Source organism: Protomyctophum parallelum (genome assembly GCF_964188405.1).
Source record: "Protomyctophum parallelum genome assembly, chromosome: 21".
Taxonomy (NCBI): Eukaryota; Metazoa; Chordata; class Actinopteri; order Myctophiformes; family Myctophidae; genus Protomyctophum; species Protomyctophum parallelum.
Genome location: NC_139713.1, coordinates 37,563,635 through 37,589,597, shown reverse-complemented (window position 1 = coordinate 37,589,597; position 25,963 = coordinate 37,563,635). Strand labels below are relative to the sequence as shown.

The 25,963-nt window shown below is 44.7% G+C and overlaps 1 protein-coding gene across 1 annotated transcript; it reads right to left on the bottom strand.

Annotated features, from left to right (window-relative positions):
* Nucleotides 1-744: 744 nt before the first annotated feature.
* Nucleotides 745-24,740, bottom strand: carm1l (coactivator-associated arginine methyltransferase 1, like). The gene is made up of 14 exons (XM_083793174.1): nucleotides 24,647-24,740; nucleotides 24,039-24,171; nucleotides 22,287-22,412; nucleotides 21,558-21,805; nucleotides 21,126-21,230; nucleotides 12,583-12,693; nucleotides 9,785-9,962; nucleotides 8,442-8,532; nucleotides 4,450-4,531; nucleotides 3,073-3,158; nucleotides 2,852-2,941; nucleotides 2,309-2,446; nucleotides 1,007-1,096; nucleotides 745-805 (listed from the first exon to the last, which is right to left on the bottom strand). The coding sequence occupies exons 1-14, from the start codon at nucleotides 24,701-24,703 to the stop codon at nucleotides 796-798; spliced, it is 1,545 nt and encodes a 514-aa protein (XP_083649300.1). The 5' UTR covers nucleotides 24,704-24,740; the 3' UTR covers nucleotides 745-795.
* Between the last annotated feature and the right edge of the window lie 1,223 nt (nucleotides 24,741-25,963).

Sequence of the window (25,963 nt, the reverse complement as noted above, 5' to 3'; positions counted from 1 at the left end):
GCCATATGTGCAACAGATGTATGTTTTTGCCCGTGGGTGCTCAACTCATTTATAAATTCAAGTTATAGTGCTTGGTGTGGACAACCTATAAATCAGGCTGAGCTATAGAGTACAAGTAAGACACGCAAACGCGGGAAGCGAACGCAGCTCATAAATGGCAATAACAATTAGAATAAATTACATACTTTTTTAAGGTTTTCTTTTTAAACTTCACTTTGTGTTTTTTTTAAGATTTTATTTTTAAGTTAAGTTTTTTGAAGTTACGTGTTTTTTAAGTTTTTTTTTAAAGTTAAGTTGTGTGTGTGTGTGTGTGTGCGTGCTGTGTGTGTTTTGTGTGATACAGCTGCGCCCTCTGGTGGCGGGCGGGTGGTGTAACAGCGGGACACACACACACACACACACAGACATTCAGCCCTTGCTGTCATAGTTAGTGCTCACTGCGTTCGCAATCACTGCGTTCGCAAATATAAATATACAGTGCACAAACACAGGCTCTGTGCAACGATCTACAAAGCTAGTCAAGTTTATTTAACACATTTCATACAAATGGGCAATTAAGTGTTCTATATAAGCAATAAAACATTAAAAGACATTTGATGTGGAATAAACAATATATTTATTTATTTTTTAGAAATAAAACAATTTGACACGAAGAATAAGGTCAACATGGAATTATGATTTGACATGTTTTACACTCAGAAATAAATGTAGATTGTCAGTTGTGTACAACTGGGGGGGGGGGGGGGGGGTGTCAATAACCATGTAGTGGTGTGGATCAGTGAATTTGATGATTGTTCACATATACCTTTAGAGAGGAAGGAGAAACAAACAGGTGTCAAAGGAAAATTGCAGTCATAATAATAATGTCAATACCAACATTGATCAGGTATAACATTTGTACAGTACAGTATACATGTGAAGTTCTTTTCTATGATTTATGATGTATTTTTGTTCCTTTTTAGTTTTTCTACTGTATGTTCATTTGTGTACATGTGTAGGGGCAGACCTGAAGAATGGGTTTTTCAGGTCCAGCATGTTTCCAGATCTGAACCCTGATTCGTTGACCATGGCAGTGATGTGGATGTCATAACTCCGCCTTGGTTTTAGGTGCAAAAGGACAATATAATTGATAATTGATAAATGAATCTCCATTAAAACAATGTGCATCTCAGACTTCATGCGGCTAGCCACCATTCTGGCCTCTGCCCTGTGTGGCCTTCCATACTGTAGTGCACACGTACAGCAGGGGTTCCAAAACATTTTCATGTCAAGGACCCCCAAATTGACACCAATTAGCCCGCGGACCCCCATTAGAAAAGATATGCCTGCAGGGACCCACATAAGAGAAGATTTCTACAGCTCTAGCAGTGATTCTCAACCATTTCGTTTCATTTCAAGGACCCCCAGTTTGAGGGCATTTCTAGCTTATATTGTAAAACCAATGTTTTAACCAATTTAACTGAGTGTACAAATGTTCCATTCATACACTCTCAGAGTTACAGACCCATAGGGGTCTATCATTTAGCTAGGGACCCCCTGGAGCTCCCTCAAGGACCCCACTTTGGGATCCACTGCTGTAGTGTACAGTCTGCCAGTGCGTTCCTCCCCATGGGTTTTTCCCTTGGCTCTGCTCCCCCTCCCCCCAGTCTGTGCATCCCATAATTGAGAGATTGCTTCCACCTGGGCAACCCAGTTGAAGAGCTTTTAATGTATATACAGTACAAGGAACTTTTGCTTGATTACAGTGCCGTTATGTTGTCTGAGCTAGGGTTTATGTTTAAGAGAATGTTTGAGTTTATCGTTTATTCCTCTGTTAAGGTGTAAAGAGAGTTAAGCTTTCTAGAGTTTGTGTTCACAAGGGTCCTACATTTAAGTTTGAGGTATGGTTGTCATCTAGACATCAGTTGTCTGTCATACATGACTATAACATTTATCTATGCTGTGTGACATAGTTGGGCAAGTTTCAGCCCAATCTGAGCCACTTTGACCTCAATCATTTTATTTGCATTGTAATCCCCATAGGAGGATTTTAGATCGCTTCATAAGTTCATATAATATCATCCTGGCCGCTTCACTCATATGGATATGAAGAATCAACTGACTGAGAGAAAACACTATTGTTAACGCTACTGGATTAGTTACATTTTCGCTAGAAACAGACTATCTGCTATTTTTGAAGAATCGTGAAAATTATTTATTTATAGAATATTTTTAAATTTCGAGGTCAGGCCTAAATGGGTTAACAGGGTAAAACAATATAGACCAATACATTATAAACCAAATAGACTACAATAAACCCTCCATCTACCTCTTGTTGTCTGTGAACACGACGGTACCCGACAAAGTTTGACCCAGTTTGGCAAACAGCGGGGTCTGCAGCAGACACCGGACCTGGTACCAGTGAGTCAGCGGCTCTGACGGGGCGGTAGAGAGCCACACGGTGGCGCTGTTGGAGAAAGATTGAGACGACTTTGTTTAGAGCAGTGGTTATCAACTTCTTTCAGGGTCCATTATTTATTCGGCCTTCGGGCCACGGACCACCATTTGACGACATTTAGCCCATCAGACCCAACACCTAAGAATATTTTGTCCATGCTGTATTGAGGTTGCCAACTCTTCGTCATTTAGCTGGGAACCACCTGGAACCCCCTCAATTACTACTGGTGGTCCCCGGACCACTGGTTGAAAACCACTGGTTTAGAGCAGTGGTTACCCCTAACCCTCCCAAATTGATAATAGGCCGGTAGGGCTGAGTAAAAGGAATTAACAAACAAAAACCAAAAACACTGAAAACATAACAAATTCACAAGATATATATTTTTTTTAAAGTAGCAGTCGTGTTGTTTATCACCTGGATCCCTGAAAGGCCACATCAAACCAGAAGGCAAGACCATGGACCAGACCAGACTGGAACAACGTGAACACAAAAGGAATCTCCACTCTAGAACACACACACACACACACACACACACACACACACACACACACACACACACACACACACAGATGACAGTAATGTAAACGTACATGACTGGCCATTATTTGGGGTGTAATTTGCCACCTGACCCTAACCTTCGCAGCTCTTCCTCTTTAGCGTCCAGGAAGTTGACGGTGTACTTCACCGACCTGGACATCAGAATTTGCATGTCAAACGTGTCCTAATAGTAACGAAAAAACATGTTTGTATGGAACCAAAGCAGTATAGTTCACAAATGGCGTCATGCAGCACACAGTACATAAACAGTACACAGTAAACTATTGTGAAAATAATCGGGGAAAAAAAAATAAAAATAGAAACAGGCTCTCATCTCCGCCAGGCTGGGTGGACTACCCAGGGCTGTGTCACTTGTGGGGCAGGATACACGATATCACTTTTTGAGGTGCACTATACAGAGACTCCCCAACATGCGATCAATCATCAATAATGAGGTTTGATCACATGTTTTGTTTATGACACGACGGTGTTTGTAAGAAATATTGCAGGCAAACTGCTAAATAAAGTTATAGAAAAAAAAAAAAAATATATATATATATATATATATATATATATATATATATATATATATAGCAGGCACAATTATTGTATGTAATGGCCGGACTGCACCAATTCAACTGGTCGTAACTCCTTTCAACAAAACAGTTGTCACATGACTCATAAGATCATTTGTTACCTATTTGGTATCAAATAATTATAATAAAACATGTAGTTGCAGTGAAAAGTGAGATCGGATGGTAATATGACAATTCAGAATCATGCCACAATGTTCATCACATGAGTCCAGAGCAGTGGCGTGCACAGACATTTAGAGGGGCAGGTGCTCAAGTGAAAAAAAGGGCACCTTGCATGTGCAGCGCATTTTGGGGCGGGAACCCATTTTGGTGCTTTAGCTATTGAAAAATAGCAGATCTACAAGCTCATAGCGCGCCACCGAGTGGCGCGCTACGAGCTTGTAGGTCTGCTATTTTTCTTAAATCGAAGAACCACTGACATAGAAACATATAAGCTTTAGATTGTGGGGGCCTAAATAATATAGTAGAAGCGTTTTTTTTATCAAGATTTGATCAATGTCACCGCATGGTCCACACACTACAAATTAAGAAAAAAAAAGAATTTAAGAGCAAAATTGCCAAAAGGGCAGGGGGTGCTCTAGCACCCCCTAGTGTCTATCTGTGCACACCACTGGTCCAGAGAGTATGATCTGTAAGAGTGGTGAAAGTAAACTGCATCATGATCCAAGGAATCCAGAATCAGGAGTCAAAGAGTTATTGGCCAAAATGGTTTCACCATGAGGCATTTGCGCTTTTACCATGATCACCCGTGTCTACTTTCTCATTGGGTCTATTGAGTAAATAGAATTTTTTGTTAATCAGTAAAGTGATATTTCACCTTATCCTGGTTTACAGACCTCTTTAGACAAACCATAAGAGAAAGACAGTAGTGGTACTGACCATTATTGGCTGTCTGAAGAACTCATCCACTGCAGCAGTGTGGAGACCACTGAGGTTTATCCCATAAAAGCACCTCTGATGCCTGGAGAGAAAGAGACAAATATATATATAGACCATCCACTGAATAAGGATAGAAATATACTGTATTATAGCACCATGTAGTTTCGGTCTCTCACACACACACACACACACACACACACACACACACACACACACACACACACACACACACACACACACACTAGATAAAGAATCAAACTTAACCAAATTCAGCTAAATCAAACGGAACTGAACTACATTGAACCACATCAAATGAACAGGGTCCTTCAGAAGTCTGTTTGAATTTGAACATTAGTTTACGGTTTGCTTTCATTCCTCAGATGTGACTGAGCTTGTCATCCTCCCCCTCATACTGGTGTTAAGACGCAAACACAAACTTATCAGATCATTGATCTCCAACTGTACGACTTAAAGCCAGTTTATGCCCATTCTTGTAAAGATCTCATGGATATAGAGCGTCGCAGTCCCTCCCCCTTTCAGAACGAGGAGTGGCCCAGGAAATGAATCGCAATGCATTTCTCCCATAGGATTTTCTTAAAGTATTTATTTAAAGACGGTTGCGCCGCGGACAAAGCCAACTCGGATCGTGACAAATCATGACAATGAACACAATATATTGGGCCGATCAAATCATTAGAAAGAAGAAAATAAAAGGCAGGAGACAACACTATTTGTTTTGTTCTTATAAATGATTTGATCGGCCCAAAACATTGTGTTCATTGTCATGATTTGTCACGATCCGAGTTGGCTTTGTCCGCAGCGTAACAGTCTTTAAATAAATACTTTAAGAAATTGCGATTCATTTCCTGGGCCACTCGTCGTTCTGAAAGGGGGAGGGACTGCGACGCTCTATTGCATCTCGTGTCCTGTCCTAAACATTAAAAAAAAAAAAACTTTTATTTTTGAGATACCTACCTGAGGAACCAATCATGTATTCTCTAGTCTAGAAGAAAAACAATTGGTTGTATAAAATATTTTCACTATAATAAATTATAACGTTCATTTTATGATTCACCTCTGAAGATTCAAACCCTCAAATGTACAGTCTCTCCAGCCTGATGGTCTGTGCATATTGTGTGAGTGTCAGAGCTGGTCTGAAGTGGAGCGTTTTATACCCGACAGGATACACGCCTGACTGGGGTCATAGCCCAACAGCAGATCCTGGGTGGGGGGTCCAGCACTGTGTGTGTGTGTGTCTGTGTCTGTGTGTGTGTGTGTGTGTGTGTGTGTGTGTGTGTGTGTGTGTGTGTGTGTGTGTGTGTGTGAGAAAATACCTGCCAACACGCATAGTTCTAGTATTATAAGCCTGCCTCTTTTTAACCCTTTTCTCCTGCACTGTGCTCTCAATTTCAAATTATTCTCCCGATGTCATGCACAATGCAATAGTCAATGACTGTGCTCCCCCAAAACCACTCTACTCAGTGTGCTGTGTGACTGTGCTCCCCCCAAAACCACTCTACTCAGTGTGCTGTGTGACTGTGCTCCCCCAAAACCACTCTACCCAGTGTGCTGTGTGACTGTGCTCCCCCAAAAACCACTCTACTCAGTGTGCAGTGTGACTGTGCTCCCCCAAAAACCACTCTACTCAGTGTGCTGTGTGACTGTGCTCCCCCAAAACCACTCTACCCAGTGTGCTGTGTGACTGTGCTCCCCCAAAAACCACTCTACTCAGTGTGCAGTGTGACTGTGCTCCCCCAAAAACCATTCTACTCAGTGTGCTGTGTGACTGTGCTCCCCCAAAACCACTCTACTCAGTGTGCTGTGTGACTGTGCTCCCCCAAAAACCACTCTACTCAGTGTGCTGTGTGACTGTGCTCCCCAAAAACCACTCTACTCAGTGTGCTGTGTGACTGTGCTCCCCAAAAACCACTCTACTCAGTGTGCAGTGTGACTGTGCTCCCCAAAAACCACTCTACTCAGTGTGCAGTGTGACTGTGCTCCCCAAAAACCACTCTACTCAGTGTGCAGTGTGACTGTGCTCCCCAAAAACCACTCTACTCAGTGTGCAGTGTGACTGTGCTCCCCAAAAACCACTCTACTCAGTGTGCAGTGTGACTGTGCTCCCCAAAAACCACTCTACTCAGTGTGCAGTGTGACTGTGCTCCCCAAAAACCACTCTACTCAGTGTGCTGTGTGACTGTGCTCCCCCAAAACCACTCTACTCAGTGTGCTGTGTGACTGTGCTCCCCCAAAAACCACTCTACTCAGTGTGCTGTGTGACTGTGCTCCCCAAAAACCACTCTACTCAGTGTGCTGTGTGACTGTGCTCCCCAAAACCACTCTACTCAGTGTGCTGTGTGACTGTGCTCCCCCAAAAACCACTCTACTCAGTGTGCAGTGTGACTGTGCTCCCCAAAAACCACTCTACTCAGTGTGCTGTGTGACTGTGCTCCCCAAAACCACTCTACTCAGTGTGCTGTGTGACTGTGCTCCCCAAAAACCACTCTACTCAGTGTGCAGTGTGACTGTGCTCCCCAAAAACCACTCTACTCAGTGTGCTGTGTGACTGTGCTCCCCCAAAACCACTCTACTCAGTGTGCTGTGTGACTGTGCTCCCCCAAAACCACTCTACTCAGTGTGCTGTGTGACTGTGCTCCCCCAAAACCACTCTACTCAGTGTGCTGTGTGACTGTGCTCCCCCAAAACCACTCTACTCAGTGTGCTGTGTGACTGTGCTCCCCCAAAAACCACTCTACTCAGTGTGCTGTGTGACTGTGCTCCCCCAAAAACCACTCTACTCAGTGTGCTGTGTGACTGTGCTCCCCCAAAACCACTCTACTCAGTGTGCAGTGTGACTGTGCTCCCCCAAAAACCACTCTACTCAGTGTGCTGTGTGACTGTGCTCCCCCAAAACCACTCTACTCAGTGTGCTGTGTGACTGTGCTCCCCCAAAACCACTCTACTCAGTGTGCTGTGTGACTGTGCTCCCCCCAAAACCACTCTACTCAGTGTGCTGTGTGACTGTGCTCCCCCAAAACCACTCTACTCAGTGTGCTGTGTGACTGTGCTCCCCCCAAAACCACTCTACTCAGTGTGCTGTGTGACTGTGCTCCCCCAAAAACCACTCTACTCAGTGTGCTGTGTGACTGTGCTCCCCCAAAACCACTCTACTCAGTGTGCAGTGTGACTGTGCTCCCCCAAAACCACTCTACTCAGTGTGCTGTGTGACTGTGCTCCCCCCAAAAACACTCTACTCAGTGTGCAGTGTGACTGTGCTCCCCCAAAACCACTCTACTCAGTGTGCTGTGTGACTGTGCTCCCCCAAAAACCACTCTACTCAGTGTGCAGTGTGACTGTGCTCCCCCAAAAACCACTCTACTCAGTGTGCTGTGTGACTGTGCTCCCCCAAAAAACACTCTACTCAGTGTGCTGTGTGACTGTGCTCCCCCCAAAACCACTCTACTCAGTGTGCAGTGTGACTGTGCTCCCCAAAAACCACTCTACTCAGTGTGCTGTGTGACTGTGCTCCCCCAAAACCACTCTACTCAGTGTGCTGTGTGACTGTGCTCCCCAAAAACCAGTCTACTCAGTGTGCTGTGTGACTGTGCTCCCCAAAAACCACTCTACTCAGTGTGCTGTGTGACTGTGCTCCCCAAAAACCACTCTACTCAGTGTGCAGTGTGACTGTGCTCCCCAAAAACCACTCTACTCAGTGTGCTGTGTGACTGTGCTCCCCAAAACCACTCTACTCAGTGTGCTGTGTGACTGTGCTCCCCAAAAACCACTCTACTCAGTGTGCAGTGTGACTGTGCTCCCCCCAAAACCACTCTACTCAGTGTGCAGTGTGACTGTGCTCCCCCAAAAACCTCTACTCAGTGTGCTGTGTGACTGTGCTCCCCCAAAAACCACTCTACTCAGTGTGCAGTGTGACTGTGCTCCCCCCAAAACCACTCTACTCAGTGTGCAGTGTGCGTGCATGAGCGTTCTCTAACCAGAAGCTAGCTTTTGTGTAGTGCTCTATGTAGAGTTGCTCATCGGTGAATGGAGCCAGATGGATGTCACCAGATGAAGGAAACATCAGACCTGCACGAAAGAACACAGACATGATAAGACAGGGGAGACAATGAGATGAACGCTTATCTACGAGCTCACAATGTTGGATGGATCCATTTCTTGTGTAGCCGTTATGTTTAAGTGCATGTACTAGTGTTGCCGGTCATCCTTTGTAGCAGGTGTGTGTCGTCACAGCCCACCCTGTGACGATTGATATCCTGGAGCTTGTAGGTCGAGATATATTCGGTGAAGAGATTGGCGTGTAGAGGGAAAAAGGACAGGGCCCAAGTATAGAATAGAAGCCTGCATGGTGGACCCCGGTCGACAGTACGTAGTAGCCTATACGGTCTTCACAGACTGGGGACGTTTATTTCATGTCATTATTTTGCCTGAAATGATGCATTTCTTATGACCATTGTTTGCGACATTACTACATCCACACGGAATGCGTATACTGTATGATGAGGTGATAAGACAAATCCGTCCAGACTTCCCTACTGGCCTACAGGGCACAGCTCTGCGGATTCGTCTATAATGACTATTTATTTTTATAGGGAACAAGGTTGATTTTTCACTACAAATAAGTCATTAGCATGAACGGGCCCCCCCCCAGGCCCAATACTCGTTTTCCCCTTGTACACCACGTTTGTAAATGTTCATTCAGGCTGTTTATCCATCAACACTGCCAGTGTGGGCCCAGGCCGTAGCGTAACGGTCTGGGCACCGGACTGGTGATCCAGTCGCGGTGTGCCGCGGGTTCGACTCCCGGACCCGACACGGCCTTTACCACATGTCATCCCCCCATCTCTCTCCCGTTTCCTGTCAGCCTACTGTCTGTCCCTTAAAAAATCAATAAAAGGCGTAAGCCGCAAAAGAATATCTTAAAAAAAAAAAAAAAAAAAACACTGCCAGTGTGTAAAGACATTTGTGGCCCTATTTTCACCAGTGCCTTACATCTTATCGCTAAACTTCTTTGCCATTTTTTTATTTTATTTTACCATTATGAAAAAGCTCAGTGTGTTGATCGGCTAGTTGAACATTTTTCAAATATTTTTCAAAATGGTACAAACAAAAAAAAAAAAGGCGAAGAACAATATCTAGTGAGGAATTAGCCCAAGTCATCCGGCAAAAATAGGGCCTTTACTGTGCACGTAATGGTCTTTGAGGCTGCGTTCGTAAAGTCGCACTGAGCGAAGTCTCCAGCGCTCCCTGGCGGCAAAAGCTAAGCTAGCAAGGCAAGCATTTAGTAGTGTGTTCCACCCAAGCACAAAAACCGTCCTACCGTTAGGTCTGAGCCACTTCCTGGCACACAGGAAGCTCTCCATTGTCCGCTCGCTGAGCAGCATGTATCCGATTGGTTCAGAAATGATGACATCAACCAGCTCTGGGCATGTGACGTCTTCCATCTTCCCCTCCAGGACTACGACACGATCCGAGAGGTGGTTGTTCTGCACCAACACCTGTAGACAGGAGTTCTCATGCTCTCACACCTCCTTTTAACCCATTCTGACCTGAGATCAGATTCATACGAGGTTTCCGCCGGACACACACTGGTCTGATGAACCCATTCTGACCTGAGATCAGATTCTAAAAATGTCAAGTCGCTCTTCGATTTTTCAAAAATAGCAGACCTACAAGCTCGTATCGCGCCACTCGGTGGCGCGATATGAGCTTGTAGATCTGCTATTTTTAAATAGCTAAAGCATAACATGATGCAGACACCAAAATGGGTGCCCGGTCAGAATGGGCAACATGTGGCTCATACAGCCCATCTGCTGGACAGATGGTGACAAGATTTGACTGAGAGCCTGCCATCGTGCAACCTCCAGGAGAAAAACACATTTTATTTAAATTTTATCCAATATTAGTTAATAGCACTGGCAGACTCATACTAGAGCATGCCTGAAATAATAACGCGAATGAAATAAATGGAGAGGGGAGGGGGCAGGTGCACAATGGACACAGCGCCTGTTTCGCCTGACAAATATGACTACGTCATAATTGCTTGTTTTTTAATAAATTAAGCACTGTGGAGCAGAGCTGTGTGCGGACTTCCATCGTTTAAACTAGAACTGTATTGAACCACAGGTCGTACAGTTCAAGAGTACATAGAGCCAACACACCATTTGGTTACATTTACAGTACATACTCCACTACATTTGTACATCCTAGCACTGTACAATTGTACAGCAGCAGACGTAGGGATCATGTTGTATTTTGAAATGAAACCTTCACCAGCACCCCCAACTGAATGCTGGTCCAGATGTCGGCTCAACCCATTAACTACCAAGAATGCCACGCTCTGTAGATCTCTCCCCCCGTTCTTGCTCCCTCTCTCTGGCTATGTTTGTGCATACGCGTGTGTGTACTGTATGCATTGTACAGTATGTGCATTGTATGTTCCATGTGTGCGTGTGTGTGTGTGTACAGTATGTGCATTGTATGTTCTATATGTGCGTGCATTGTACAGTATGTGCATTGTATGTTCTGTGTGTGCGCGTGCGTGCGTGCGAGCCAGCTCTGCTGGAGCCAAAACCTAAACCACCAAACCCTGGAAATATGATCACAGTGCCTCTCACACACAAACTTACTGTAAGGGCTAGACCGACTTGATGATTGAATTTGGTAACAGATTTATCACCATCACATGCACGTACACATACTGTGCACATGCATATGCACAACTACTGTACCGTATACAATACACGCCAAGCCATTTTTGACAATGAAAGGATTGAATGTTCCTTATTGTCCTCTAGGCTTATTACTAATAATGATCTCATTTATTTTTAAGCTGTGCAGGCCTCTCTCAAAACAAAACATATTTTAGTGACCTGAATTATGTAGGACAGAAGGAATATATACCAGCCTACTCTTATTTGGAGACAATATTGTTAATGGTTGCTCTTGTATATGGCTTGGCAGGATTACTGAGCATTACTGTGGCATCGACCTACACAGGGACTAGAACCTGGAACCCCGACAGTGTTAATTAGAGCCTGACTGATATAACCTGTATTGGTTTGGCCAATGTATCGGGAATTATTGTCTCCACCAGGCCGAAGGCATGTGGGGAGAGTATGTTTTGCACTCCGTCCGTCCGTTTGTGTGTGTGTCCGTCCGTGTGTCCGTGACCAGCTAATCTCGGCCACCGTTAACCCGGTCGATGCCAAATTTTGCACACACACTCCCTGGATGCCAACGATGAACCTCTGCCCCAAACTTTCCAGAACGGCCTGTTATAGCGCCACCAAGAGGCCGCTAAGCTAATCTCGGCCACCGTTAACCCGCTCGATGCCACATTTTGCACACACACTCCCTGGATGCCAACGATGAACCTCTGCCCCAAACTTTCCAGAACGGCCTGTTATAGCGCCACCAGGAGGCCGCTTTGTGCAAAACAAGTTTTTGCACAGTACACCTACAGATTTTGTCCAAACATCACGCAAATTGGTACACAGTCTCTCTAGAGCCATTCAACGAAACGGGTCTTTCAGATTTCTCAGACTCCATCCTGATTGGTTAAGATCTGCTTCCAAAGTTCACAGGAGTGCTCAGTTTCAAACAAAATGCTGCAAATCATGAACACATCGCGTGATTTCCGTGAAATTGTGCACCCACATTCCCACTAGGCCGAGGACGAAATGACACATGAACAATTTCAACTCAGCCTCAAGGTGGCGCTATAACTGGCCCAAAAGTGTTTTTACCTCTAACTGCACGGATCTGTGGATAACCTGGTGGAGACCTGTGCCCGGAAGGGCACTTTTTCTAGTTTAATACTACATTTAGTAGAAACATTATTTCAGCTCAGTGGTCTTGAGGTTAAGAGTGTCCGCCCTGAGACTGGGAGGTTGGGGGTTCGATGCCCGACCAGATCATACCAACAACTCTAGAAGTGGGACCCAAAGCCTCCCTGCTCTGCAGTTTGCGTTGGATTGGGGCTATGTCCCTGCGACATACTAGTCATGTCCAGGGGGTGTAGTACAGAACTTGTACACGCTACAGAAAGAGGAGATAGTCTCCTGCCCATATGGGCCGCATGCCTCGGCAAAGCTAGCTTACAATTTCACCACTGACCTGGGCGTACTTTGCCATGGGACTGGTCTCAACAGCATACACTTTCTTTGCTCCTGCTTGGACCGCGAAGAAAGACAGGATAGCAGAACCACAGCCCACATTTAGAACCACCTGGACAGAATGAGACAGAAAGCAAAAGAGATGGAGGAAAAAAGAAAAAGAGACTAAAATGTACTGTTGGGCTATATTTGTCAAATAACATCAGTAACACTTGCTATGTCTATTGTAGAGTCTCCCGTCTCCTAGCGTGGCTCCTCGTGTGGGAGCATAGCCCTTACCCCTTAGAGCACACAAACTTCCACAGACACTGCAGGGAATTCAAGAGTGTTCTTGCTCGTCTTGGATTGATGCTGCTCTTGCCTGTTCAAAGGTCTCAATGCCTTGGGTAAGCTGGTGCCTCCACCTTTTCCAGTTTGCTGCATCGATGTTGGGAGGTTGACCTTCAGCGTGTCTAAGGCAGAGAAGGGGTCTTCCCAGGCCACGCTGTCCCTCCTTCAGCTGGGCTTTGACCTGGACCACCGGAGCTGGGCCTTGATGGTCAGGCTTTCAATATTGGGTACACCAAACTTCTGCAGGACCTTGACACCTTGTCCTGGTGTTTGATGTTGCGCACATGCAGGCACGTCTGGTGGAGCCGCTCCAACTGCTGGATGCAGCCGTAAAGTAGGGCACTCAAGACTACTGCTCTGAAGACAGTAGTTTATGTGCAGTTTTATACCATGGTTTTGCTACAGCTTCTTTGTCGGTCTACCAAAGAACGAGCTGGCTTTGGAAGTGCGAAATGAGATCTGAAACTTTTGTGCAGCCCTAATCCGAAATATGGTCACTGGTGGACTGGGGGCAGCACAGCAAGATTCTGAGGTGATGGAGGAGGTCAATGGTATGACCATTTCATATAAGTGGTCATTGGATACTTTAAGTAAAGTAAAATAAATGTGTATCAGACAGCCATTTTATCAACTGCAATGTAAAATCTGATTGTAAAAGCAGCAGCACTCGTGTATCTTTCTGCTTCTACCCGGGATTTGAACACGGTTTCCTGAAGAACTGCTGACATTTTTAGTTTTTTACCCATTGAGCTATAAAGCCGAGGGGATACATTTAATCTTGACCATCATGTAACACCTGTGTCGTAAAGTTAGTGTCGAACAGTAACCCGATTACAGCGAAGGGTTATAAGACTAGTAGTTACAGTAGGTTCGTCTACTGGAGCCAAAGGGGTAAATAATGAGACTAGATGCAAATCACCTTCAGTTGACCAGCTGAATTTTATGTAAATTTAAATAGAAAACAAAAATAAAACAATGTGACAAACATGACAATAAGCAATAATGAGGTACCTTGATATCAATTAAACAGTTTCTCAAGATTCTCTGAAGGACCTTTCTGAGTGGAGTTTGCATGTTCTCCCCATGTCCCCTAGAAAACCATGCAGTAATCCTGGTCTCTAAACTACCTCCCCCTGGCCAGCCTGGCCTGATGGAGGGGAAGGAACTGGTCGGAATAACGTGTTCCTTCCACGCGCTACGTCCGGCCGGGGAAACTCTCCTCTGTCAGGTGAAAAGCAGCTTGGACTCCTCATGCATAGAAGGGAACATGAGGTCAGTCCGCTGCCCCCCCAGGTTGGCAGAGGAAGTGTAGCGCCCAGGATTACATTAGACAATTGATACTGGGTGAAAAAATGGGTTGCAAAGTCGTGGGATAAAAAAAAGAAAAGAAAAAGATTGTCTAATCTAAGTTTTTATTTATTTTTTAATCTGTGGGTGCATCCAACTACTCTGACTACAATACTGTATGCAGCAAGTTGCAGTATTTAAAACACCAATGAATTTCAAAATGACTCAATTAGGATTTGAATCCAGAAATAAACAATAACCAGGACAATACATCAAAACACATTCAATGACAATAAACCCATACACTACTAAGTGGGTATACAATTGTGTCTTTGAGACTTTGAGGTTGTCGGTGACTGTTACGTTCAACACTATGGCACTTTAAGAGTCCACTAGGACAGTGGTTCCATGATGTTTTGTTGTTTCCATTTGTGCATTCTCTGTTTTCTCACCCCCCCCCCCCCCCCCCCATTCACCACTTCCAATGTTTCCAAAATAAAGACCAGTGGTTTTTGTTCAACCAGTCTAATATCTGGTGACCGGTGCGCTCAATGACATACACCTTTGACACGGTCTTTGGTCCTGCAGCAAAGAAGTTCAGACGACTCACAGTCACGCCATTTAAATACAGCATGTCAGAATTCTCCGACAGCCCCTCTCGCATGTGGATTTTAGTTTGGTTAATTCAAGATGAAAACAGCAAAGCTTATGGTTACAAGGTTAGTATAATTTCTACACCTTCTAGCCCTGGTCCAGAACGTTAGCGAGTGTGTGTGTGTGTGTGTGAGGGGAGGGGGAGAAAGAATGCAGAGCGTGTGCTGTGCTCTGTGTGTCTCTAGAGCCTGCCGTCTCCACTGTTACAGAGACATGCAGCTATACATCTCCCTACAACCGTGCTAATATCAAAATATCAAAGCCGATAATCAGCCGTTGCCGATAATCGGTCGTTCCAAGAAAACACAACAACAGTATGTTCCCCCAACAAACCTCGTGAGTGACCGGAAGACCTTCGTGAACACGAACAACCCCAGAGTTAAACACCTGCTGCCTCCTTATTCTTATTCTATTATATTTTAAATTCAAGACTTCTTATGTGGCGTTGGGGGCATCAGTGCCCATACCCGAGGTGCGGTTGGCAAAAAGGGCTTTTGTGTGTGGAGTTTGCATGTTCTCCCTGCGTCCCCATGGGTACTATGGGTAGGTACAGCAAGAAAGAAGGTTGTCCGCACACCGTGTATCTGCTCCCAGGAAACTTTTATTAAATAATGTTTCGACCCTTCCGGGTCTTCGTCAGGTAACATAGGTCATACCCAACGAAGACCCGGAGGGGTCGAAACGTTGTTATTTAATAAAAGTAGATGCTCTGTGGCGCAATGGATAGTGCATTGGACTTCTAGGCATGTTTATAGACCTCTTATCGCATTTGTGCCAACTGTCATCTGAAGATGCTCTGTGGCGCAATGGATAGTGCATTGTATCAAATCATTTGTAATTCTCAGACGGTAGCAGCGTCTTCGAGAGTTTGTATACTTAAGTTTGTTCATCTTGTTCCAACAACATCTCCTCAGACTCCTCCGCTCCGTAGCCCACTGTCCGTAGTCTGTTATGATGCAGGAGGAATCGGCAGTAAAGGTCTGAATACGTGTCCGTCATCTAATTAGCCCTCAAATATCCGACAAAGTGTCCGAGCTGGAGAACCGGCTGAAGGCAGAGACCGACCAGAAGGAGGAAGCGGAAAGTCGGCTCAAGGCGGAGACCGACCAGAAGGAGGAAGCCTTGGCCTTTGCCAACGAGGCGGTGGCAAAGGCTGAAAGACGCCATAGGAGAGTTGAAGAGTTGGATGCCCAACTGGCGATTGAAGCTCAGCTGAAAGTGGAGACTCGGCAGAAGCTGGAGTCTGTTGTGATTTTGGAGTTGAGAGTCGCCGATCTCGAGAGACGGCTTCAGGAGTGGACTGACTCAACCAGTAAAGCTGAAAAGGACATCACCACATTCATTCAGAGTCTCACCCAGTGTGGTCGTCGGTCCTCTGGGGTCCTTCACAGATGTGACTGATTGTCGTGTCTGGTTTGAGAGACAACATCCTGACGACAACTTGGCCACAGATATCAAACAGAGTCAGTGCAGTTGATGTTTTACATCCAGCGGAGCCTCTGACCAGAAAGGACTTCTTACCTGCACTGTTTAAATCTTTCTTAATTTAATAATTGTTTATTGTGTAGGGTTGACCTAATTTCTTATTTAGTAATTTATTTAATTAGGATTCTCTCTCTCTATATATATATATATATATATTTTTTTTTTTTTATATTTTATGTTTTTATTATTATTAGTTCTTCATGCATCCTTCTACCCTAATAGAAAGGGGGTACACAAGCACATATATATCCGTGCTCCTTCTCCTATCAAACCACTCCGTTAGCACACATCTCTCCATGCACAAAAAATCCTGCACACCATGTTTGCTTTTCCAAGTAAAAAAAACAGTATCGAGTATCGCCCTCCCGCTATTGCCTTCTTTCCATTTGCGACGCCTGGCGCTAGGATGTGTGCGCACGCACGCACGCACACACACACACACACACACACACACACACACACACACACACACACACACACACACACACACACACACACACACACACACACACACACACACACACACACACACACACACACACACACACACACACACACACACACACACACACACACACACACACACACACACACACACACACACACACACACACACACACACACTTTGTTTTTAAATCATAATTCAAAACAAAATGTAGGAAGCCAAAAAATTAGGGGACCTATAAAAATTTGTCCACGGCTGACAAATGGGTCCCAACCCACTGTTTGGGAAACAGTGTTCTAGTTTTGTGTGTGTCTCTCATAAATGACAATCTTTGTCTTGATAGATCATTCCGATTGAAGGCAAGGAGAAAGTGAATAAGGAAGAGCAGAAGACGTTTGGAGACATTCTCTATGAGATCATCATCTCCAAGTAAGACGGTGATCTTATCAGACCACTATTTGCTGCGTTTTTAATACGTCTGAATGTTTATTCCCTCTAGGGAATTGAGCAGTCTGAAAAAGAAGCAACACAACCAGACGTGTGGCTTCATCACACTCCATGGGTAAGAAGCCCCCCCTTCTCTCCTGTCCTTTCTCCTAGTTATTATTATGGATCAAACCATCCTGTGTCTCCAGAGCCGTCTATGAACGACTAGGCCACATGGCTGTACATTTGATAGCGCCTATCAATTGTACGATGATAGCAATAATTGATATCAATAAAACAGTTTCTCAAGATTGTCCAATCTGAGGGTTTTTAAATGTTAGGGGTTTTTAAATCTGTGGGTGCACCCAACTACTACATCTGTGGGTGCACCCAACTACTACTAAATCTGTGGGTGCACCCAACTACTGGGACTGAGAAAACACTGTATGCAACTACTAGTTGCAGTATTTAAACCAGTTCAGATCAGTATTCAATGCATTTAAAAAATCAATTACTCAATTAGGATTTGAATCCAGAATCATCAACACACAATAACGAGGACAATAAATCAAAATACATTCAATGACAATAAATCCATACACTACTAAGTGGCTATAAAATAGTCTCAAAGACACAAAAAGTGTCTGAACCTTAGTGAGCTAACAGCTAAATATCCACTGTTACGGCCTGCACTGCTCCTTGCAGGGCAGAGAGTTGTGTGCACGTGTTAGTCTAATTGTCCAGTCCTGCACTGTTCCTCACAGGGTAGGGGGTATGCCGTATGTGTGTGTCAATGTCCAGTTCTAGTGTGTGGTTCCGTTTGTGTGCGTGTATCACCACCAGTACTGCACTGCAATGCTCCTTGCACGGCAGTGTGTGTGTGTGACAATTTCCTACCACACTGGGGGGGGACAGGGGCTACGGCTCTGGGTCTGTCCAAAGGAGAATTTCACTCATCTGGGTTCTTCCAATCACGGGCAGCTCGTCGTCCTTGAGTCAGGCTGAATCAGAGCAGATGAATCCAAACCAAAAACCTGACCTGCATAAAGCAAGGCCAGAGGCACAATACATGATAAACACAATGCTGCATATGGGTTCACTTCAAATACTGATGGCAATAAATATATTCAACCATTCAAATTCACATTCATGTAACAATTACAATTCAATTCAAGAATAGTTCAAATATATCTTCTTCTCACCGATGGTGGTTTATCCATTACACTCAAATTAGTAATGGCAGAGTCCAGCAATTGAGTGAGACACTAGAAATAAAACATGAATGACTTTGAGAACACATTTTAACCACATTAAATAATACATCTTAGTGCTAAAACGATTTTTAGCTTAACACCAAACAAACGTTAAATTACAGTTGCATTACTCAATTCAGCAGTATAGTACTGGGACTTCACTCATAAGAGCCACCTAGCAGCTAATGCATCAAACACTGTGAGTGAGTGTGTCACTCACCAAGGCTTGCAAATGAAATCAGCACATCATGCTTTAGATGACTCGATGTTGCTCCTCACAACAGGCTAAAGTCATGCTGTGTTTTGTTGTACAAAACTGATTCTATGACGTTTTCTGATACATGACTCCATGAGTATCAAAGCACTTCCCAATCTGAAGTGGCTCCTATCTATGTGCTAGTCTGCTCTCACTCTGATTCATTTGATTGGGATTTGTTTCACCTGCTGTATCTGCAGTTCTGTGCAGTGTGCACACAGGCAACAGGCTGCTAGGCACTGTCAGACAGGTGTGGGCCTTTGGGGTAGTGTCTCTCTTCTAATTGGGCCACAGCTTGCTGTCAGTCAGGCTGATATAATGAAATGGTTGGATGAACTGATCTGAGGGTGTTTTCTGTGTATATTTTAGTGTAGTGACTGAGGGTCCTGAGGGAATATGACTGAATGAAATAATTGTCACTTGAGGAAAATGTATTTATTCATATTGAAGGATGATTTAGCCCATAAAAATCCATTGTATTTATCTATTCATTGTTAAGGGTGATTTAGTCCATTTTAACTCACTTTCTGGAACTAACCAGGCTAGACCTGATTGATTGATTGAAAATCACACAGTACAGTATGTAGAATGGGTATACATTTCAAACAAAAGACCAAGTCAATACAAAAACTGCTACTTTGAGGACGAAACAAATCAGAGTCCTCCATTTTCAATTCATCAGAACATTTAAAGACGTGTGGAGCGTTGTTCCGGCGTTTAGTGAAGGTACTTCCAGCTTTCCTGCGTTGGCTGATCTGAGTGCGCGGGAGGGTTTATAGGGTTCAATCAGACTTGCAAGATATGGGGGTGCCATACCTTTGGTTGCTTTGAATGCCAGCATCATCCATCCATCCATCCATGCTCCAGACTTCCCTCTCCAGAGCAACATTAGTGAATTCCTCCTGGGGGATTCCGAGATGTTCTAAGGCCAGTGAGTCGATGTGTTTCCTCCATCTGCGCCTTGGTCTGCCCCGGGGTCTCCTCCCAGTGGGACGTGCTTCGAGGACCTCCCTAGGGAGGCGCCCGAGAGGCATCCTAACCAGATGCCCGAACCACCTCAGCTGGCTCCTTTCCAGGCGCAGGAGCAGCGGTTCTACTCTGAGTCTCTCTCGTGTGACTGAACTTCTCACCCTATCTCTAAGGGCCGGTTCATACTCCTATTTTACCGCTGTTTCGTCTCTGTAGTGCCGAAATGATTTCGGCTCGTCAGAAATTTTCAGTAGCACCGAAGAGCCGACTTTAGGACGGTACCCGCCCCCCCGAACCTCAAATGACGTCACATTGTAGGCTCCGAAACGACTTTTATTCGGCTCTAAAATAGGAGTATGAATCGGCCCTTAGGGAGATGCCAGCCACCCGTCGAAGAAAACTAATTTCATGCCAGCATCAGAGTTTTGTATTCTGTGCGAGCAGCGACCGGGAGCCAATGGAGGGAGCGGAGAAGGGGGAAGACATGTGAGAATTTTGGCTGGTTCACATTCACATTTCTTTATGGCTGTTGGTAGGGCGTTACACAATTTAGTGGCATAGGAGCTAAATGAATTTAATCCCTTGTTCAGTGCCGGCCCTGAGCAATTCGGTGCCCTAGGTAGGATTTATCCCGGCTCTGCCCTTGTTTGAGTCGAATCTGGGTCGGCCGAGATTTGTTGAACTCCCTTTGGTGTTGTGAGTGTGGACTTCGTTGACATTAAGGGAGTATTTAGACAGGTACATGGTGGTGTAGTGAATCTTGTAGACAAGGCCCATTGCAAGATGCTGTACTCTGTCGTCAACCTTAAGCCATTCCAGCCTATCAATATGGGCAGGGGTGAGGTGGGTTCTGAAGTGAGGCCAAGTAGTAGCCTGACCATTTTGTTTTGGGAAGTATGGAGCCTTGTTTTAAGGGCCTTTGAGGTGCTGTGGTACCAAGGTGTATGCATAGTCGAAGAAACCTTGTATGAGGGCTCCTGTTATGTTTTTGTTGACCAGTGAGGAGATCCTGTACAGGAATATTGTTCTTTGGTTGACTTTTTCTATTACATTGGTGGCCATTTTATCACAGGAAAGATTAGCCTCCAGGATGCATGGAACCTACGGTAGGTGATTTAATCTTTTCGTTTAAATGAAGGTCTTTTCATTTTCAACCTGCAGTTTGTTCCTGTCCTGTCTGAGACCAGTCTGGGCTACAATACATTTTTGACTCAATAGAACACAAACAAACACACACACACACACACAAATTAATAACTGGAAAAACTATTATCAGTTATTATGTACAAAAGTAGGCTACATATAACTGATTGCTTTGCTCTACGTGTGCACATATTGGTGCATGCCTCACGACTTCCTTTTTAATGTGAACGTTTCATCCATTGGACATGGTAGACCGAACAGCGTGAGCAGTCTGTTCAGAGTCACTTAGTTCCTACCTTATCTCTGAAATCTGTCTCGTTGAGCAGAATGGCTCTGTGGTACGTTGCTGTCCTCATGTAGTCCTGAAGCGTGTTCTGCTGCTGGGACAGACAGCCATGGAACTACACACACGCCCGCACGCACGCACGCACGCACACACACACACACACACACACACACACACACACACACACACACACACACACACACACACACACACACACACACACACACACACACACACACAGGCATGTAGATTCTTAAAGACATATAGGCCTATACAAAATGTGAGAACAATATTGACCAAGCTAATGTCTGTCTGCTTGGTCATCATATATATATATATATATAGCCCCTGACCCTAGTCACAAACAGGCCAGGGTCAAGGTTTGATGAGTTTGTGTGTGTGCGTGCATGGGTGTGTGTGTGTGTGTGTGTGTGTGAGCTACCTGATAGCAGCGTGGAGCATAGGAGTCTTCAGTGCACTGTGCAAACACACTGGGATGTCTCCTATATGCTTCCTGGAAGCTCTCTCCACCCAACGTTATCTCCATCTCTCCATCCTTGTCTTCTCTCTTGCCTACTTCGTTGCATCCATCCTTGGATCCTTCATCATTATCTACACCATCAATATCTTCTTCGCCGTCATTGCAATCCCTTATGACTCCTCTCAGCAGCCTGTTGAACTTCTGCATGTCTGCACAAGCAGGGATAACGATCACAATCAAACCTCATTTCATGATAATAAAAGAGATTCATTTATTTATTGGTTAGGGAAGAGAGAATGGAGAGGAATGGAACGGAACACAAAACAGAAACACTTTGTGACAAATAACGCTGAGAAAACCTGTTGTTCCAAATGTGGATAAAAACATTAGGACGTTAAAAGAAAACGCTAAAGTCAGAGAAAAACTATACACTATAACTATATACTACTATATATCCCGCCCCATGGATGAACTCAGAAGTCAATTTCTTCATGAATTAACTTAAACCCAATTGACCAAGATCCCCCAGCCAGGGGTCTATACTTTTGTCCCTCTGGCACACTAAACTGCTTACAGCTGAAACTAGGCATCTACAACAAGCCGCATGTCACATTGCAATGTTGTGAGCTTGTAGATCAGCTATGAACTACTCACCATCATGAGCTTGTAGATCAGCTATGAACTACTCACCATCGTGAGCTTGGAACTGCAGCAGGACACTAAGGTTTCCAACCGTTACCAGGAGGGACTGGCTTCCAACCCGGCAACAGTCTGTCTCCTTGGAAACGACAAACTGAATTACGGACACCCCATCACCTATAAAGATAGATTTTGTATCATTTGAACGATGTTTAATATTATAAACACTTACTCTGAGAAGGCACGGCAGGAAAGGCAAGAAGGAAGAGACTCTGAAAGCATATGCCGGTGTCGCTCAGGGGGGGGGAGCAGATCTACAAGCTCATAACGTGTGATGTGTGTACACTGTCAGCACACGCATGCACACACGCACGCACGCACGCGCGTGCACACACACACACACACACACACACACACACACACACACACACACACACACACACACACACACACACACACACACACACACACGCACGAGGACGAGGGAGTTTCTATGGGGCAGGTCAAGCAACAGAGGGGGTGAGGTATGTGCATGTGCTGCAGGAAGTAGGAAAGTGTCATGCCTCTGTGCACATAACAAACATTATGCTGCATGTATGCTACACACACACACACACACACACACACACGCACACACACGGCTCATTGACAAGAGTATCAGGGGGGAGAGGAATCTGGGAAATAAAACGTTGTGTGTGAAGTGTGAACATACCGCAGCAATGAGAATACAGAAGAAAGAGTAGAAAACTACACAGTACAATCCCTAGCGATGCATATATGGGTCTGAACAGGTCTGAACTGGGTCTGAACTGGTCTGAACGGGTCTGAACTGGTTCTGAATCGGGAACCTTTCCTCTCTTAATTCTTGAACCACTGCAGCCCATCCTTGTGTGTGTACATGCGCTTGTGTACGTGCGTGCATTGGTGCATGCATGCATAGTGTGTTTGTGTAATGTACATGTGTGTGTGCATCAATGGTGGAAAGTAAGTACAGTACATTTACTCAAGTATCGTACTTAACTAAACATGTTGAGGTACTTATATTTTACTGGAGTATTTCCAATTTTCAATGATTTTACTTATACTCCACTACATCAAGACAAATTTTGTACTTACTCATTTGAAAACATTAGTTACTAGTTACTTTGTAAATGTTGATTGCTATTACAAAACCGACATTAACCACCCTATTTAAACATTGGCTCACTGTGAACTTGTAGATCTGCTATTTTCAATATTTTTAAAACATTTTAGACATTATGATAACTTCATTCTGCATAATGAGTACTTTTACGTTTGAAACTTTAAGTATATTTTAATGTCAATACTTTTTGCCCTTTTATTCGAGTAAAATTTGATTACCAAACTTTTACTTGCAACAGTGTGTTTCTACATTGCGGTATGGATACTATTGGTAAAAACTCAGACGTGTGTGTGTGTGTGTGTGTGTGTGTGTGTGTGTGAAGTGAGGGGTGCCCTTATCATCATACATCATCACATTCCGGCCAATCACAATTGGTGTATACTATTACTCACTGTTCTGCCATTCCGGCCAATCACAATCGGCGTCTTCAATTTTCTGCCCTCACTTTTTATCCTCAATGTGTACTTTGCTCAGCCAATCAAATCATCGCTATGTGTCGATCAGCCAATCAAATCATCGCTATGGGGCGATCAGCCAATCAAATCATCGCTAAAATGTACACGCACACACACAAAGCTGGGCATAGGCTAGCGCGTAGCTCCCCTCAAAAATGTGAGTATACTTTTCTCCCACCATTGGTGTATATAGTGTGTATCTACCATCCTGTAAGGTGAGCTGCTGAGCCTCAACGGTGAGGAGTAAATACAACTCCTGGTCTCCTCTCTGTCTGCACACCTTCACCACCTGCTCCTCCTCCTCACTCCCCACCTCCTTGTTCACCGTCTGCATCTCCTTGCAGGCAGATCACAATATAGATCAGAGCGGTTGTATGTGCAGTATGATGTGTTTGTATTCTAAACCCTTTTATGCTTTGATTCCCCCCCCCCCCCCCCAACACAAACTTAAGGGCACATATCACACATAGGTGTAACTTTGCCGTAACCCCATTAAAATAAGGCCTACAATAAATAATAAACATGATACCAATCATAAAGATCATATATAAATCAAAGAAGAAAATACATTTAAACACGAATATACATTTCATGCCATGTTTTGATACATTAGTTACATTCATATTTGGTCCTGTCATGTCATCTGTTTCACTACCATGTCACGTCAAGCCATGTCATGTCTTGTCAACACAATAGTGTTTGTCACGTCAGATCATAATTATAGTCAGGTCATATCAAGTCAGGTCATAGAGCAAGATCAATCATAACCACATTAGTCCACCTGTTTATTATCATGTTTGTCTGCTTCCTACCTGATCATCCTGCAGAGTGTAGACCTTCACAGACAGCTTCTCTGCTTGCTTTTCCATTTTCCTGTCTAGAGAAACTTGGGTCAGCTTTTCACTGTTTGACACAGAGAGAGAGAGAGAGAGAGAGAGATGGAAAATGAGGAGAGGAAGAGAGGGATGGTGAAGGAGGAGAAAGGGGAGGAGAGAAATGAGAACTCGTTGTATAGGGGAGCTGAAGAAACAGGAGGGAAACAGTTCCCCCTTTCTGTCCAAAACCACACAGCTGCACATGGAAGCTCTGTCATGGCTCTGTCATGATGTGTGCTGCTGCTGCTTTCATCATAGTTTTGTTTTATGTTGTGCAGGATTTATTTATTCGTTCATTGTCGTATTGTGAAACCAAATAAGGCAAATCCCCATGAGACCAAAGGTGTTGGTATTCTTGATTCAAAGTAAGTAGGCACATAACAGGAGCCTATAATCTCCTGTTTCAGCCACAGTGTACAAGTACACCCCACTGACATATGATGCTTGTATTTGCCCTAGATGTGGAGTGTCAAGCAAGGAGACATGATTGGGTCCCATTTTATATCTTTGGTTTGATGACCCGGCCGGGGAATCAAACCCTGATCTCCCAATTCTCAGGGTGGATGTTTTGGCTTTTCCTCTGTCGTTCCGGCATCTCTTGGGGGATTGATGGGGAGAGACTGTATCTGCTTGTTAACCGTGAATATACACGGCTTGTGTTTCGTACACATGCAGCGCGTTGTGAGCTTGCAGATCGTCGGTGCCCCACTCACCATGTAAATGTACAATTACGGCAGTGCCGGCACTAATTCTGGCAAAGTCAGACGCCCACGACAAGAAGCTTTAGGCTATTGGAGTGACGACGACAGCTATACTAGCAGACATCGCCAACCGCATAACACAGGTGGAGAGCCGCGTTGATTTTTTTGGAGACAGCGGTTGACGAAATGCGCGCTATGCCCATGGCTGCGGCGGCTTAAGTAGAAGCCCTTCAATTGAAACTCGACAGCTTGGAGAAGAGAAGACTGAACCTAAGTTTCGTGGGGTTCCCACCGGACTGTGTAGCCTACGTGGAGATGCCATTAAGTTCCTGTGTGATGTTCTTCCAACTATCCTGAAAGTTGACTTGTCTTCCACATGCCCTTGGAATTCCAACGAGCGCACATGCGCAGGATGGGGCCCGTGGCCCGTGCGTATATGGAGATGGAGCTGGAGGTGGAGACGGCAGAGCCGGGCAGACCCACGGCTGGGAGTTACTGTAGCCCTGGTTCAGGGCTATAGGACCATCATCGCCAGGTTCTTGAGGTTCCAGGA